The sequence below is a fragment of the Martes martes genome (assembly GCF_963455335.1).
Source record: "Martes martes genome assembly, chromosome: 7".
Classification (NCBI taxonomy): Eukaryota; Metazoa; Chordata; class Mammalia; order Carnivora; family Mustelidae; genus Martes; species Martes martes.
In genome coordinates, this window is record NC_137894.1 from 31,901,849 (window position 1) to 31,920,530 (window position 18,682).

Genomic DNA, 18,682 nt, shown 5'->3' on the forward strand with positions numbered 1-18,682 from the left:
AATCAGGAAATATCAAGAGTTAGCTTTTCCCCCCAGAGCAAATGTGCCAGTACCTTGTACTTGGTGTTCGCTGGGATGTTGGTTTTCCATCGGACTGTGTAGTACCGGGAATCTGTGATCTTCTGGTGTTTGGGCAGTGAGTTGTCCGCCCATGTGATCCTTATGGTGTCATGACTCAGAATGGAAGCCTGAACTCCCACAGGGGGCATCATGGGAGTGGGATCTGGCACTGGAGTGTATGGAGCATTAATAACAAATAAATCAACTTCAGAAGTGTCTGGGTAAAAAGTAATTAAAAAAGGGAAGTGGCATTTTTAACATAAACAAAAATAAAAGAAAAGGAAAATGCAGGGTAATATAATGGAATGAAAGGTGAGAAATGGAGAAAGAGAAAGAGAATCTGGAGTTAATAGATAACCACCATTCAATAAAAAGAGTATTTCCACGTGTGTTCTTTCAGGAAAAATTTTCAAGAAAATGTCTAGGGAAATAATTAACGATATTCTCTACTGTATTCTGTAGGTATATTAACATTCGATAATCCAGTGATTATATTAACATATCCATACTTGAATTTTCCTTACATTATTTGAAAATTCTCTTTTCCAAAAAGGATTGTGAGAAGATATAAACTATTTTAAAAATCAAGGGTGTAATTTCAGAACAAGCAACACAAAGCTCATGATCTATTTTGATATTTCAGTGAATGTGACTGAATTCTGGGGACATGGCTTACCAATGCAGGTCAATGGACATGTAAGGGTCCTACTCTCAAGCCTGAGTCCTGAATGTCAGCCAATGGCAACTTAGCCTGGCCTTGATTTTAAGGTTATCTGATACCCACAGGGTCCAGTTCAGATTTGCTGATGTCCTGGGTCTAAAAGCAGTATAACAAAATGGCTCATATCCAAATAAAGCAAAAGGAACTCAAGGGCATTGCACTTCCTGAGGAAAAGGTAGGCTGACACCATGAAGGAATATCTGTTATGCTTTCTCCAGCAGAATCAGAGAATAATCCACCTAATGAATCCCAATCAGTTATAGGAAGTGACATAATATGGGTTCAAGTGACAGCCTTTATGAATGCTAAAAATCAGAGTACTTATTTGATAGAAAGGAAGTCTACACTCATGTATGTCCTGTGCCATATGCAGCTGACACCTTCTCTAAGCTCACTGTCAAAGCAGAGGCTAGAAAGTGCACACAAGGACCATGAGCCTAGGGCAGCACAGCAGGATCCACTGGGCTTTACCAGCTCTTGGTTAGGTTTTCTAAGTGCGCACATACTGATTTATTTGAAGTTAAGGTTTTAAAATGGGTTTCCCACATGGTTATGGAGCGTAGCCCTTCCTGTAACTCAAAACCTGAAATGGCATGGACCTTGTTTATGAGTAAGTGCCAAAGTAACATAATAGTCTCCATTTGTGTATTTCCTACACAATGAGGACTAAAAGTAACTGAGGAACAGCCTACGTTATAGTCAAGGGCTTTGTTCAAAGATCAAGAAACAAACCAATTAGTTATAGAAAATGCACCTTTGGGTGCAAAAGTCATTAGACTTGAGAATTTTTTGTATTGGCAATAACTCCTGAAAAAGATAACAAGGTGACATAACTTAGGAACAATTCCTTGTATATTTCTAGAAGAAGGCTATATTTTTCAGTCACATAAGAAAATAATTTCAAAAATTTTTTTTCTATTATAGGTAATTTAAGAAAGTAGCAAACTACTTATTTAAATACTCTCTTTTTCACCTTACTTTTTTTTCCCCCTTTCTGGAATATCAAAGCTCTTTGCAAAAGAACTTGTAAATTGTAAGCACACAGGAGAAGAGAAGACAGAACTACCAAACATGAGTGATGATGCTGGTCTTGTTAAGTAAAAGCATTAAAGAAAAAAAAGGGGGGCAGAGATGATCTTTTTAAAAAGAATAATGTGAAATTTGCATCATTATACAAAGTATCCAGAAAATACAGTAGACAATAGAGATACATAGCTCTGGAAAACAGATGGAAAAAGCATTTCTGAAAATGGTAATTTCTTGGGTTTTTGGGACCCTTTAGAAAAATTTACAAGTCTAACATTTATTTCAATAAACCTTCTCAGCTCTATATTTGATGTTTTATCTACAGAAATTTTACATTATATGAATATTCCTTTATTGCTAAAAATAATATTTGTCTCATTTGTAATAAATGTACAGTTGATCAAATGGATAGTACAACTGACTTTATACTTTTTTAAAATTAACATATAATGTATTATTTGTTTCAGGGGTACAGGTCTGTGAGTCATCAGTCTTACACACTTCACAGCACTCACCATAGCACATACCCTCCCCAATGTCCATCACCCAGTCACCCTATCTCTCCCACCCCCAAGCCCCCAGCAACCCTCAGCTTGTTTCCTGAGATTAAGAGTCTCTTATGGTTTGTCTCCCTCCCGATCCCATCTTGTTTCATTTTCCCTCCCTTTCCCCCATGACCCACTGTCTTGTTTCTCAAATTCCTAGTATCAGTGAAATAGTATGATAATTGTCTTTCTCTAACTGACTTATTTCACTTAGCATAATACTCTCTAGTTCCATCCATGTCATTGCAAATGGCAAGATTTCGTTTTTTGATGGCTGCAGAGTATTCCATTGCTGACTTTATAAACTTTCTATATGAATAAAACTCCCAATCAACTCAGGTGACTAGTGAAGAAAATGGTGGATTCACTGAACATACACATTTATTGAGACCATCAGTAACCTATATAATTCCTCTAGAGATATGAAGACCTGGGTTTTGTTTTTTTTTTTCACTCAATTTAGTTATAACTCACATGACCAAAAGACAAAAATCACTTTTTTAGGGATGGGGAGGGACACAGGGAGAGGAATAGAGAAAATCTCAAGTAGGCTCCATGCCCAGCATGGAGCCCAATGCAGGGCTCAGTCTCACAATCTCAAGATCATGACCCGAGACAAAATCAAGAATCAGACACTTAACCGACTAAGCTACCCAGGTGCCCCCAATCACTAATAATTCTCTCACAACTATAGTTTCTAGATCCCAACATATTAAAAACACGTGCTACATATCTACACGGAACTACTTATATGAATGACTGGATTGTTAGTATTTTCTAAAAAGCAAAACAGAAATTAATGGAAATTTCTGTTTTGAAAGCTGTTTTCCTATATGAAGCCTGCAGCTTACGCTGGCATATGCTTTTCCTTCCACTGATACCTGTGGGACAGACCTCAGGCCAACATTCCACATGAGCTTCTGGAAGAAGTGCTGAAGACCAGAGATGGACAGGATGGCTTACCTGTGTGAGGTCTGGTCACAGCACTCTCATACAGGGGGATGCCCTCACCCACATTGTTAAAGGCTTTCAGGGTTATCACGTAGTGAGAGCTGGGATCTGAAGGAAGGAAACAAGTGAAAACACTTAGGAAAAAATTCTCCAGAACTTAAAAAATTCAAGGGTGGCAGTGCATGAACTTAAGTGCAAAGGAAGTCAAGGAGAATTTTAAGAGGATTTTAAAAAGTGTATGTGGGATTCCTCCAGGCTGTGGGGAAACGCAGTGATGGCAGCAGACACAGCACAGAGAAACTTCTAGGATCAACGTCTCGGAGTTGGTCTCAGGAGTGGGGCTGGCTGTGCCTGAATCCTCTCTTGGCCTCAACAAACCAGTGGTTTAATGAAGTTACCGTACAGTGGAGGCCTTGGACAAGAAGAAGTAAATAGGATTTTCATGTGGTATAAGCCCACGGGTGGAACTTGGCGATTCACTGTGGTTTTACTGGCATTTCTCTGATGATTAATGACTTTGAGAATCTTTTCATGAGCGGATGGTCCACTTGTATATCTTCTCTGGTATACTGCCTATCCCAATCTTCTGCCTACTCTTTTACTGGATTACCATCTTCCTATTAAGTTGGAAGAATTTCATATTTTCTGGATTCAAATTCTTTGTCAGATATTTGAGTGATGAGTATTTTCTCCTAGTCTCTGGATCATCTTTTCACTTTACTGGTGTCTTTCTAAAAGTTGGAAGTTTTAAATTTCAATGAAGTGCTATAGATTTTTAAATTTTATAACTTATGCTTTACGCATCCTGAGAGGTCGTTGTCTACCTCAAAGCCATGAAGGTTTTTTCCTGTCTTTTTCTAGAGGTTTTATGGTTTTAGCTCTTGCCTTTAGGTCTCTTTTTGTGTATGATGTGAAATAAAGGTCAGGGAAATTTCCCTTTCTTTCTCATACTGATATCCGGTTCTTCCCACATCATTTGTTGAAAGACTACCCTCTCCCCACTAAATCATCTTAGTGTGTTTGTCAAAAATTAATTGATCATATATATATATGGGTCTTTTCTGGACTCCATTCTGTTCTATTGATCTATAATACCTACCTTTGCACCAATACCACCTCCTCAGTGTCTCAATTACTATAGCTTTATTTAAGTCCTGAAATCAGATAACGTGGCTCTTTAGAAGATATCTGAAGAAATGTTGAAAAGACCACACTACCTGAGTCCTCTTTATCAAAGCTGTCTGGCTATTCTATTCCTTTGATTTTTTTTTTTTTTAAGATTTTATTTACTTATTTGACAGAGATCACACGTAGGCAGAGAGGCAGGCAGAGAGAGAGGAGGAAGCAGTCTCCCCGCTGAGCAGAGAGCCCGATGCGGGGCTTGATCCCAGGACCCTGGGAACATGACCTGAGCAGAAGGCAGAGGCTTTAACCCACTGAGCCACCCAGGTGCCCCTACTTCCTTTGATTTTTAAAATTAAGTTTATCAAATTCTCTAAAAAAGCCTGCCAGGATTTTATTTGGAATTGCACTGGGGGAAATGTCATTTTAATAATATTATCCGATCCATAAACATGGTACCTCTACTTATTTAAGTCATTAATTTATTACCCCCAGCAATAATTTTCTAATTTCCAGTGTATAGACTTTGTACATATTTTAAAAGTTTATCCCTAAGTATTTCATATTTTTTGATGCTATATAAGTAGTACTATTATTTTAAGTTTGACTTCCAACTGCTTATTGTTAGTACATGGGACTATAACTATTTTTGTATATCAACTTTGTATCCTGTGACTTTGCTGAACTCACTTTTAAGTCTTAATAGCCTTTTTTGTAGATGCCTCAGAATTTTCTACCCCGGTTACAAGGAGTGTGTATAGTGCTCAGATATTGGTTTCTAAATGCCATTTTCCATAAAAGAAACCAGCATTCCTTGGAGAAATGACTGATTCAAGAGCTAAGGGTAGGAAAATATCAGATGAGCCCACTATGTCTTGTTGTATCAAAAAGGAAGAAAGTGCTCAAAGAAAGATGGAAGATGTCAAATAGAGGTATCAGTCATAAAGAGACTCCCATTCACCATTCTTTCAGTAAGGAAGAGAAGGAAAGCTCTTCTTTATCAAAAAAATGATGATAAATGTAAAAGAAATTACAGAATTAGAAACTCACTAGGGAAACACCACAGTAATAACTGTTACTAAAGACGCTAAAACTAGTGAATGAAAGTTTGATGAGAAACAAGATGTTTACAAAGACTCAAGGTATCCCCCATCACAAAGTATTTAATTTTGAAGGAGAAAACAATTAACTTTAGGGAATGTAGCAGATTCCCTCTGAACCAAGTGATTAAAGTTAACATCGCTAGCACCAGACTTTCATGTGCCTCCTGATAAGATGCACTGGCAAGAACACAATGTATATCTGCTATTCCTTACAAAAATGCATAAGCTGAGAGTAGTGAGGAAATATTAGACATGTCTGAACTGAGAGACATTCTATAAAATATAAATGGTCTGTTCTTGTCAAAAATGTCACAGTCATAAAATTCAAGAAAAAAAACAAGGAAATGTTCTGTATCAAAGAAAACTAATGAGACATGATAACTAAATACAACAAGTGATCCTGGACTGGAAAACAATGTTTTTCTTTTGTTATAAAGGACATTAACAAAGCAACTATTAAAATATAAATAAAGTCTACAGATACTGTCTGAGTGTTAATTTGATGACTCTGTAACCGTACTATAGTTATATTAGAAAACGCCCTCATTTTTAGGAAATGTACATTAAAGTATCAGAGGGTGGAGGGGCATCACATCTGTAACTTACTCTCAAATGGTTCAGAGAAAAAATATGTATGTACAGCAAAGAGTGTAAGCAGGGTGGGGAAGGGGCAGAGAGAGAAGCAGAGAAAGAATCTTAAGCAAGCTCCATGCCCAGTGCAGAGCCGGACCCGAGAGCATGACCTGAGCCAAAATCAAAAGTCAGATGCTTAACCAACTGAGCCACGCAGGCACCCATTTGTACTATTTTTTAAAGTTTTCTGTAAAAATAAAATTATCATACAATAAAAAGTCAAAAGAAAGAAATCCCCCATGCAATTACTTCTTCTACTCAGCATACATACCCAGATTTTCGATGGTGTAGTAGCGCTGTTTATAGTCCACTTTGATGGTCTGGGCATGAGGGCTGCCAATGCCATAGCCGATGGCGTAACCTCTGACTACAATGTTCTGATTCTCTGGAGGAGTCCAGCTTACTACAATACTAGTGACTAGTGGCCGGACGTGAAGAGAACTAGGCACTTCAGGAACACGAGTTTCTGGAAAGGAGAATAGAAAAGCAAGACTTCAGAATATTTACCATCCTTGGGCCATGGGTGTTTAGGCTCCTGCCAAATTATTTGGGGCTGACATTTTTTCATTATGCCCAAGAAGTCACAGAAAATCTGTATGTATAGTAAGTATGGCTCATGGTTTTACTACATTCTACCAACGGATGATTGAGTATCACATTGTACCAAGAGGCTTAAAAAAGGCAGCAATTTATAGTATCTTTCAATTCTGTTATTTCAAGACATAACTTGCTGTCTTAATTTAAAAATTAGTAAACCAAGAGTGAGAATAAGGACCCAGGTGTTCGGTCTCCCAAGTGCAGCACCTGTGTCTCATAAAGGCATATACAGGCCTGTATAAAAGTACCCACTGAATAAGGAGGCAGAAAAAGGGCAAAGCGTCCAGAACTAAGGGAAAAGGCAAACCACAGTTGAAAAAGGAGGGATGATGTGGCTCAGTGTTAAACTTCAGATCATTCATCTCTTCAAGGGCCTTGCTAAAAAAACTAGACAAACACCTATACATTTTTATTTGTTCTGGTTCTGCTGAAAGGGACAGGTCTCTAAAAGCCACTGGGCCGGGGTGGGGGTGGGGAAGCACTCCTGGAGACCTCCTGCCTTACAGTGATGACAGCAGTGTAATGCACTGAAGTTAAAGCTCACAGATTTAAGCCAGACACACCCCCACATCTGTGGTCTTCCAGTTTAACTAATCTGACTACAGTTAGTACCTAGCTTCTCCCAGTCTTGTGGATTGTTGTTCTTACCATCTAAGTCACTTTCAAAAGTTTCAGCAGACAGCCAATCAGTAGCCGGGCCGGTACCGTTGACTGTTAGAGCAGCCACTCGGAAATTATACTCAGTCCCCCGATCAAGACCTGAGACCCAAATGACAAAAACAAACAAACAAAAAACAAAAAAGAGAAAAAAAAAAAAGACAAGCTGAAATAAGAGTTCGGAAAACAAAAGATTAACACCTTCTCATTAAGTATCTCATCCGCCAAGTCAGCACACAGTTACTATCTTGATAAAATTTCAGTTAGTTAACAGAGCACAAACAACCCATCAGCACAGCACAGAGAAGCTCTCAGGTCCCCAGTAGAGGCTGAAACCCACATCAACAGGAAAACCAATGAGCAGAGTTCCCAGGAGATTGCAGATCCCCCCCCCCACCCCCGCCTTTTTTTTAAAGAGCTTCAAGTCCCCTCAGAGATCATTTAATGTAATCTCTTCATTTTGTTACTAAGGAAGCTAATGTCAAAAAGAGGTCGAGGATAATGAAACAGTCATAACAAAGGAACAAAGTCCGTTGGTCTCAGAATACACTCAAGACTGGAAAAGAATTAAATGCTGTAAATCCTGCTGGGTTACCTTACCTCTGTTCTCTGAGCCAACCCGTAACAAGAATAGAACAATTTTAAACACCAAATATGGTCTACAAATCTATTTCAAAACAGCCTACCTGCCCATAAGTATATATAATAAGTAAAAGAGGAATAAAACCTTTCTTCTATGCAGTTTTTCATAGTATTATCAGTAATAAATTTACCAGTGTATTGAAGGCAACAAAATCCACATGTAAAAGTCTGCCCTACAAAGTAGGGCAACAGCCAATAATACAGTCAGCTATTCAGATATTCATGCATCCAGTTATTCTTTTTTTGTTAAACACATAACAAAATCTACCATTTTAACTATTTTTCAGTGTACAGTTCACGTGTATACATCTTAGAGCACTTAAATACTAGACATCGCATTACATCTTACGAGGTTATGAGAAATGATCCTACCTCTCCATACTGAAATATTGGGATCTTTGGCCAGTAGCAATATATAGAAGCTCTAAAGAGAGAACCACAGGGGCAGAGAGAATGTGGCCAGGATGCAGGATGGTTCAGTTACTGAATCGTGTCACATGGTGAGAGAAGAGGTGGATGGTTCTGCTCTTAGCAGGCCCATCCTGAAGCTGTCTGCCCACGAGAAAGCAACAAGCAAGGCAGAAGGAGAAGCAAAATGGCTGGACCCAAGTCAGTTTCCTACATACACTGACCAGAAAGTGCCAGAGAGGGTTATGCATGTGTTTGTAACTGTTAACAGACAAATAATATAGGCCACTGGAAAACATGGTTCCACTGACGTCCTAAAAGAATTCAACCAATCAAATTATCATTCCCTCCCCTCTGGGGAGTTACAGTGTAAGAGAGCAAGTGAGAGAGAGTGAGCATGCGTGCACACACGTGTGAGCAAGAGATGCATGTGTAGAGAGGCTAAGAGTTCCTTTCCCCCCAGGTAACCTACAGAGTTCATAGACTCAAATGAAGGCCCACAATTCGTATTATAAAGATACGGCAGAATGTGTTTAAGTGCTGTAAGTGGTGTGAAATGAAGAAACAACAATTACTTCTGCCTAGCACAGAGTCATGTAGTTTGTGGTTCAGGAAAGGATCCTCGTAATCCACATTGCTCTCTGATACTGATCAAGCTTCAGGTTAATGCTTCAAGAGAGCAAAGATGTCCATTTTTGCTCACCATCGTATATCTTGTGTGAGCACATGCTAATATGAGTTCAATAAAGTCTGTTAAGCAAATGAATCTAAATATGATTTTAAAATGCAATGATTTTCTCCATAAAGAAAAAGCTATTTTTACATTGAAGGTGATTATTTTGCTTACACATCAAACATTTCATTGAGAAAATGAACAGTCCCTTGCGGGGGGCAAGTAATGTGTAAAATATTTCTATGCAATTACAGTAAAGTTATCAGCTCAAAACAGACTTTGTAACTGTCATAAGAGGTATATGAAATAGTATATGTAACATGTATATGAAACATTATGTAACATATCTATAACATGTATATGAAACAGTCTCCTTATGGTCCAGAACTATATTGTTTTCACATTATTAGCAACAAAGACAGTGCCTGGTATATAGTAAATATCTACTACTAAATATTCAAAATAAAAGACTTGCAGATGGGAAATGTTATCCATATTTGGAGTCAAATCAGCAACTGCTTTTTAAAATTTTCAATTAGCCAACATACAGTACCTCATTAGTTTTGGATGTAGTGTTCAACGATTCATTAGTTGTGTATAACACCCAGTGCTCATCACGACACGTGCCCCCTTGATACCCATCACCTGGCTACCCCCTCCCCCTATGCCCCTCCCTTCTGTAATCCTCAGTTTGAGTCTCTCAAACTGAGAGTTGAGTCTCTCACGGTAGCTGATTTTTAAGAACACCTGACTGTACTGTAACACTCCTTTAGTGAGATATCTCAGCAACACCACCGCAACCACGCCTGGTTGTCGCAGCTTAGAGCTGTGGGGATCATGTGAAGAAACTCAAGGACTGAAAGCTACCCCTGGAGACAAACATTCACCTATTTTGAAAGAAGCCAATCCCATCTTCGAGGTGAGGAGTAAGGAGAAAAGCTTGTGGGATTACTGGAGTACATGTTTTCACTGTCAAGAGACTCACTCAAGTCTTAGAAACTCATCCCATTATACTTTGACCCTAGATGTTGGTCCTCTCAAGAACTTGGCTCCAGGAGGCATAAGAAAGTGGTTGATGTCAAGCTTCTCTACCAAGAAGGGGGCAATGTAAGGGAAGCTGAGAGCTCCCCAAGGGTGATGAAATTCATTCTCAGGGCTTAGATAATGATGTCAATATCTCCAATTCTTGCAGTTTTCTTCTACTAGCTCTGTTAGAAACCCCCAAAATAATTTCTTAGGGGCATCTATCTTTATTCTTTACAAGCACAGTCCCAAAATCCAAAGAGCAAAAAGCATTTCTTCTTCTTCCCATGCTCCTCCTGCAAAGCCAACTGGCCCTTGCAGAGCCAAGTCTACTCCCCCTACTGGGGGAAGAAGATGCAGCTCTTCTATCATCTATAGAGAAAGCCCGTGATGGAGATGCAGTAGGGCCCACAGTTACCACTGTTACCACTTGCTCTGCTGCACACAAAGGGAAAACGACACAAAAGTAGCTACCCCGGACAGAATTCTCTAAAACTTTATCATGTAGCAAGTGTAAGAAAGATTACTGCATTGCTATAGCTATTCACAAATGTTTCAGGCCACATACACATACAGGAGTGGTATCAGTGTTATAAAAATCATTTTGTAGACCTCTGCTACCAGCTACATTGAGGAGATTTTTGGCTTTTGTTTTACCTTGTTTTGAGATGGCAAAAAACCAATACAGACTTCGGGTGGTTCAACTTACTATTTCTTGACTTTATGATGGTACAAAAGCAATATGCATGTAGGAGAAACTGTACTTCAAATTCTGAATTGTGACTTTCTCCCACCCAGGCTAGCGATAGGTGGCATAATCCTCTCTTGTGATGCCTGGTAGGGGCAGTGACAGCTCCCAATCGGCCTTGAGATCATGAGGGTAAACTCCTTACACACTTAAAACACTGTGTTTCATTCTCAGTACAGTATTCAATAAAATACATGAGATACCCCATAAGTTGTTATAAAATGGGCTTTGTGTTAGATGGTTTTGCCCAACTGCAGGCTGATATAAGTATTCTGAGCATGTTTAAGGTATGCTAGACTAAGCTATGATTTTGGTAGGTTAGGTGTGTTAAATGTATTTTTGAGTTAGGATATTTTCAAATTTTGATGGGTTTATTGGGACATAACCCCAGTGTAAGTTGAGGAACATCTGTATATATAGATTTATATATATATGTGTGTGTGTGTGTGTGTGTATGTGTGTATATATATATACAGATATATTAAAAAAAGAAAATATGGGAAATACAGAAAACCACAAGTAAAGAAATAAAACTCAAACACAATCTCAATAGAGATGACAGAACCTACAAGATTGTGTTCCATTAATTTTTATCAAGCCAGAAGTAGACTGAACCATTACAAATTGTTTTGAACTGTTTTCACTTCAAGTCAACTGCTCAGAGTAGTCATTAGACTAGCAAAACTCAATGCCTAAGAAAGATGCCATCTCCTATCTTCAGCCATACACAAGGCAGCTTACCCTCAATCAGTTGAGACGACTGTGTCCCAGGTACCAAGGTCTCAGTGACATCACTCTTTCGGGAGGCCTTCCGGTAGCGAATCTTGTAGCCAGTAATCTGACCATTTTGTGTGGCTGGAGGAGGAGGTTGCCAGTGAATCACAATACTCTGGGAAAGACAAGATTACAGGGAAAAGACTGAATATATCAAAAGGTTGGTCCTGTTTTATAAATCATTATCCTGAATTCACTGACATAAAGGTAGCAGGGTACTCAGACAGAGTTTTAATTAGGGATCACTCAAAATTCTTTTTAATTTTAAAATCCTCAATGATCAAATGTGAAGATTACATTTGCAGGCAGTATGCTCTGGGCCCTTATTCTCCTGGGTATTTAGACATTAGGCAAAAGGCTCAGAAAAGCTTTCAGAAGGAGAGTATGAGGTCAGAGGCACATATATTAGAAATAAACTATGATTAGGTGTAAGGTTCTCTTCTATCTCTATTGTGGAATGGCTCAAATTAGATAATTTCTGCCTAAAACTCTTTAAGAAAGGAATCATTAATTAATAGCTGGTTTTTAATTAAAGGACAAGGATTCCCATGGTACTTTTTGAAAGGACCGAGTGTCTCAGTTGTCAATGTAGTCCAGAAGTGGCTCTGGGCCTTTGAGAGGTACACATGGTCTTCAGTGTACAAGGGACTTGGCTAGGAGGGAGTCTGAGCCTATGCACCATTCTGACGGATGTCTACCTTCACAGTGGGCTCATTTCACAGTGCTAAGGGGCTATGGTATCATAAACAACTTACTTCTTTCCATCTTTCACCAGTGTTCTGAACTGCTAAGATCTATAATATCAGAATCTGCAAAACCACAATGTATCTGCAGAAAGACTAAAGTAATCTTGGCATCAGAGAAAGGCAGTAAAGTTAAACAGAAAACAAAGAGTCGGTTTCTAAGTCCAGCTTTACTGGCAGGGGTAATATCTATGACACCTTATTTCTCTGCTTGATCATGATTCTGCTGATGTCGAATTCCCCTTTCCATAAGCCTTTCTGAGACTTAACAGTCTCAGAACAGTAAAAACGAATAGCAATACAAAGTTTACCTTTGAATTTCTCACTTCTAAGGACAGATTCTGAGGAGCAGCACTGGGAACTGGACAGGAAAAAAAAAGAAAAAAAATTTTTTCAGTCACCCACATATCACCCCAGCATGTGATATTCCTGGCTAGACTTTACACAAATGTGCATCTCAAACACTAATTATGCAACCCGAAGGTCGAAAGCTAGCTGCCAATGCCTCTCATGCTGATTACAGTCTGTGGATAAGGTGTGGCCACATTTGATTCACTTAAAAAAAGAGAGATTCTTATAAAGGCACCCATATCCAGGTCAGGTACTTATTTCAAAGTCAGAAACTTTCGGAAGTCAGATACTTATTTCAAAGATATGACAGTAACGCTAGACTTTTCTAGAACCAACATACATTCTGAACCTTCAACATATTCTTTTGAATATTCTTGTTGATGGCATATCTTTATCTTGGGGAAGAGCTACAAATTTTCTAAAAACAGCTCTAATGAATACGGCAAGTCAACATACTGGGTAATGCTGTTATGAGTCCACAATACGAGGTACATAAATCAGTGAGCGCTGCATTCTTGTGGGGTTCCTAACCTGGTTTTGAAGGCAATTTCCATTAGAATAAAGAGGTATTTACAATGACAGCTTCAGTAAAGGGACGATTTGACTTCCCAAGGACACTTTTATAGCAGGGAACACTCATTTCAGTATGAGAAGTTTGGGAGTACTAGTTAAACAAACAGCTGCATTACTTTAGTTTCTCACATATGAGAACACAAGACAGGGCTATCTCAAATTTTATGATCCACACACCTTCCAGCATCCCTCTTTGTAGTAACTATAGCAAGCAAAAAGAATGTAAGTAAACCTGATTAATTTCCCTTCCACTCACAAAATGTTGACTAACTCTTTTTTCCTAGTCCATCCATGGAAACTTCTCCTTTTCTGACATTTGGCGACCAGATGACTAAGTGCCCACTGCGCTATCTGCTTCTGGAGGACAGAGACTGTGTCCTGCTCATTGTTGTATCTTGTGCTATCAAAGAGCATCAGGCCTCAACCCAGAGATTCAGGAACAGAGGATCTGGAGTAGGACTTATGCAGCTGTGTTTTGAAAAAAGTCTATGAATGGTTCCAGTCATCACCTTGTTCAGAACCTCTGACTTAGCTGCAGAGGCAGTGACATAGGCTGTTGCTGGTGTCTTCATCATCATCATCATCATAGCTAAGATATGCCACATGCTCCTAAACAGCAGGTACTTAATCCTTACAACAATTCCATGAAGGAGTTTCTATAATTACTTCCATTTTACAGATGAGAAAACTATAAAGGAGGTTCAGGGCAGTGACGCTGACTGAACTATTTGTTTCAGCTAACGTAGGAACCAAGATTTGTCGTACTCTACAGAACTGCCGTAACCACCATGCTAAGACGGACTCAGATGCCATGACAGGCACTGCAGTCAGCATGCCAACCCACTTAGTACAGCTAGAGCTGGTTCAGGTATAGATTTTAAAACTTACATTAAACATTTTTTCCCTCAACTTTTCTCAAAAGTCTTGGCCAAATGGCTTATGCAGCTAGCTAACCAAACTATAGTTTGTATTTATTTTTCCCAACGCTTAATCCTGCAAAATGTCAAGCATACAGAAAAGAGTGGCAAGAATAAGACAATGACTTCTACATATTCTTTTCCTGGATTCACGAATTGTTTATGTCCTGGCACATCTGCTTTATTTCCTTCACATTATTTAGACACACATATTTACGTGTCTACATACTAGTTCTGAATCATCTGAGAGATAGCTGCAGTCATCATCATTCTTCACTCCTTAATACTATATATATATTCCTAAGAACAAGGACATTCTCTAACAAAACTATAACAAAAAAATCACATTCAGAAAATTTAATCTTAGTATAAAATATTATTTAGAAATCAGCTGCATTTCTATACACTAGCAGGAAGATTAATTAAGAAAACAATCTCATTTACAGTTGTTGCAAAAACAATAAAATACCTAGGAATAAACTTAGCCAAGGAGGTGAAACACCTGTATTCTACAAACTATAAAACACTGATGAGAGAAACTGAAGATGACACAAACAAATGGAAAGACATTCCATGCTCATGGATTGGAAGAACAAATATTGTTAAAATGTCCATAGGACCCTAAGCAAGCTAAAGATTTACTACAATCCCTAACAAAATACATCATTTTTCACAGAACTAGAACAAATCATCCTAAAATTTGACCCTGAAGAGCCAAAGCAATTCTGAAAAAGGAGAACAAAACTGCAGGTATCACAATCCCAGATCTCAAAATATACTAGAAAGCTGTAGTAATCAAGATAGTATGGTACTGGCACAGAAACAGACACAGAGATCAACAGGACAGAATAGAGAGCCCAAAACTAAACCCACAATTATATAGTCAATTAATCTTCAACAAAGGAGGTGACACTATGCAATGGGAAAAAAACCCAATGTCTTCAACTTCCCAAATGGTTTTGGGAGAACTGCACAGCTATATGCCAAGAATGAAACCGGAGCACTTTCTTACACCGTACACAAAAATAAAACCAAATTGGATTAAAGACCTAAATGTGAGACCTGGAGCCATAAAAATCTTAGAGGAGAGCATAGGCAGTAATTTCTGACATCGGCCATAGCAACATTTTTCTAGATATGTCTCCCGAGGCAAGGGAAACAAAAGCGAAAATAAACTACTGGGACTACATCAAAATAAAAACTCCTGCACGGCAAAGCAAACAATCAACAATACTAAAAGGCAACCTACTGAATGGGAAAAGATATTTGCAAATGACATATCCGATGAAGGGTTAGTATCCAAAATATATAAAGAATTTATACAACTCAACACCAAAACCCCAAATAACCCAATGAAAAACAGCAGAAAACATGAACAGACAATTCTCTAAAGAAGACACACGGATGGCCAGGAAGCACATGAAAAGATGCTCAACATCACTAATCAGGAGGGAAATACAAATCAAAACCGCAATGAGATACCACCTCACACCAGTCAGAATGGCTAAAACGAAAACCAGAAGAAACAACTGTTTGACAAGGATGTGGAGAAAAGCAACACCCGTGTACACTCGATGGGAATGCAAACGTGTAGCCACTGGGGAAAAACAGCATGGAGGTTCCTCAAAAAATTAAAAATAGAATTACCATATGATCTAGTAATTCTACTACTGGATATTCACCCAAAGAATGAAAAAACATTAATTCAAATAGATACATGCACCCCTATGTTTACTGCAGCATTATTTATAATAGCCAAACCATGGAAGCTGCACAAGTGTCCACAGATAGATTAATGGAGAAAGATGTGGTATGTGTACACACACCCCCTACACACACAATGGACTACTACTCAGCCGTAAAAAAAAAAAATGAAATCTTGCTATTGCAACAACATGGATTGATCTGGAGCGTACAATGCTAATAAGTGAAATAAATCAGAGAAAAAGACAAATACCACATGATTTCACTCATGTTAAAGTTAAAAAATGAACAAAGAAAGAGACAAACAAAAAACACCCCGAGTCGTAAACATGAAGAACAAACTGGTGGTTACCAGAAGGGAGACAGGCAGGGATGGGTGAAGCAGGCGAAGGGGATTAAGAGCACACTTATCATGGTGAGCAGTGAGCAATGTATGGAAGTGCTGAAACACTATATTGTATACACCTGAAACTAATATAACACTGTGGTAACTATACTGAAATTACAATTTTTTAAATGTCAAAATTTTAAAAAGTTAGGTAACATAACTAATAACATACCTAATATTTAAAATTGCCTAACAGTACATCTACCCAACATTAAGTAATACTGTCCTTGATAGCTAATTTTACCCCCAGATCTAGAAGTCAGTCAAAGATAATACGTTTTATTTTATTTCATGTGTCTTTATTTTTCTTTAACCTAGATTCCAGAACGATAATCTTCCATTTTTTCTCTGAATCGTTCTTTTACTTTTTTATTGCCCCCCCCCACCCCGGGTTTTCTTTCATGAGACTAATATATTCTTTTTTTAAAGATTTTATTTATTTATTTGACACAGAGAGAGAGATCACAAGTAGGCAGAGAGGCAGGCAGAGAGAGAAGGGGAAGCAGGCTCCCTGCTGAGCAAGGAGCCCAATGCGGGGCTCAATCCCAGGACCCTGAGATCATGACCAGAGCCGAAGGCAGAGGCTTAACCCACTGAGCCACCCAGGTGCCCCGAGACTAATATTTTTTAAGAAGCCAGGCCAGTTTATTTATTTATTTTTTTATAGAATTTCCCTGTTAGACATATCCAAACTGAGGAAAATTCTACAAATAACACAAACAGGCCTGAATTCTTGAAAATATTACAACTTTCAGGAAACAGTATATATATTTATTAACTGCAATAAACACTGTTATTTTCTGTTCTACTACAGATAATATATATATTTTTTAAATGCAGGTCTTAAAGATACCAATGTAGAGCTCTCTGCCTACCATATGAGGACTCAGGTGGAGAAGGTCACAGACATGGTGGCTGTTAGGATGGGAAAGCTGACGATCGTACCTGCAGGTCTGATATGTGCATCTGTAACTGCGCTTGCGGCTACAGAAGAATACAAAAAGCAGCTAGTACAGCCAGAGCGGCTCCCCACACAGACTGCACCACCTCCACAGTTTAAACATGTCGAAGAGCAGCCTGGTCATTTACAAATGAGCTTAGCATCCACCTGCACTACAACTGGTCATTATATTGGCTGGTACAATAGTGTTTATGTGTTTGTGAAAAATGGAATAATGGGTACAGTTCAATTTGGAAAAGATGCATATATCTATCTGAAGGATCCACCTCAAGATTTTCTCCCAAAACTTGGAGAGATTACAGTTTCAGGATTGGCAGGTGTGGTTTCAGCAAGAAAAGGTTCTAGGTTTAAGAAAACTGCTTATCCAGGGCGCCTGGGTGGCTCAGTGGGTTAAAGCCTCTGCCTTCGGCTCAGGTCATGATCTCAGGGTCCTGGGATCGAGCCCCGAGTCGGGCTCTCTGCTCAGCGGGGAGCCTGCTTCCCGCCCCCCCCACCGCCTGCCTCTCTGCCTATTTGTGATCTCTCTCTCTCTCTCTCTCTCTGTCAAATAAATAAATAAATAAATCTTAAAAAAAAAAAAAAAAAGAAAGAAAATTGCTTATCCACTGGGACTGGCCTCTTTAGGAGCAACTGTTTGCTACCCAGTTCAGTCAGTAATAATTGCAAAGGTAACTGGGAAAAAGGCATATACTACAAGCCAGCAAATTTATGAAGCAGTTAAATCACTGTGGACAAAAATCAAGAAAGGGTCATTTCCTAAACCTAAAGAAAAATCTAAGGTAGGAAATTCTGCTGCAACACAACTACCTGCCAAAACAACAGACAGCTGAAATACTCAGTGCCCTTGCCCAGGGAACTCAGCTCCGAAACAAAGTCACAATCAGAATCCACCTCCGGGGCTACACAGTTTCTGCCTGACCCCAGCTCATGGATCCAGGTAGTCCCATCCAGAAGACGTAGATACGTGCAGCACTAGAAGCTGAAATACTCTGCGTAGAGAACTAAAGCATGTATAAAGTTGAAAACAATGATGGAAAAATCATGTAAAGGGTAACTGACACAGAGTACAACTTTTTTTTCTGGGGTATAACTTTTAAACAAAGTTTTTCTCTCATATCTTCTAATATAATGTACAGTTTGATCAATCACACATAAGGGATTAAAACATAAACTGTGGGGCGCCTGGGTGGCTCAGTGGGCTCGGCCCCTGCCTTGGGCTCAGGTCGTGATCTCAGGGGTCCTGGGATCCAGTCCCACGTCGGGATCTCTGCTCAGCAGGGAGCCTGCTTCCCTCTCTCTCTCTCTCTCTCTTTCTGCCTGCCTCTGCCTACTTGTGATCTCTCTCTGTCAAATAAATAAATA

At 39.0% G+C, this 18,682-nt stretch overlaps 1 protein-coding gene and 1 pseudogene across 4 annotated transcripts in view; one reads left to right on the forward strand and one right to left on the reverse strand.

The window, feature by feature from the left end:
* The window catches only part of NEO1 (neogenin 1), a 240,935-nt gene that overhangs the window by 31,337 nt on the left and 190,916 nt on the right, over nucleotides 1-18,682 (reverse strand). For all 3 annotated transcript variants that reach the window (XM_080808312.1, XM_080808313.1, XM_080808311.1), the window contains exons 12-17: nucleotides 12,738-12,787; nucleotides 11,651-11,798; nucleotides 7,407-7,517; nucleotides 6,433-6,627; nucleotides 3,316-3,411; nucleotides 54-229 (exon numbers count right to left, since the gene is read on the reverse strand). In XM_080808312.1, the coding sequence (XP_080664438.1) occupies nucleotides 54-229; nucleotides 3,316-3,411; nucleotides 6,433-6,627; nucleotides 7,407-7,517; nucleotides 11,651-11,798; nucleotides 12,738-12,787 (776 nt within the window). The remainder of the gene's footprint in view (nucleotides 1-53; nucleotides 230-3,315; nucleotides 3,412-6,432; nucleotides 6,628-7,406; nucleotides 7,518-11,650; nucleotides 11,799-12,737; nucleotides 12,788-18,682) is intronic.
* LOC308346268 (MICOS complex subunit MIC27-like) lies at nucleotides 17,268-18,303 on the forward strand (annotated as a pseudogene). Its single transcript has 2 exons — nucleotides 17,268-17,672; nucleotides 17,911-18,303. The product of its transcript is annotated as an MICOS complex subunit MIC27-like (transcript).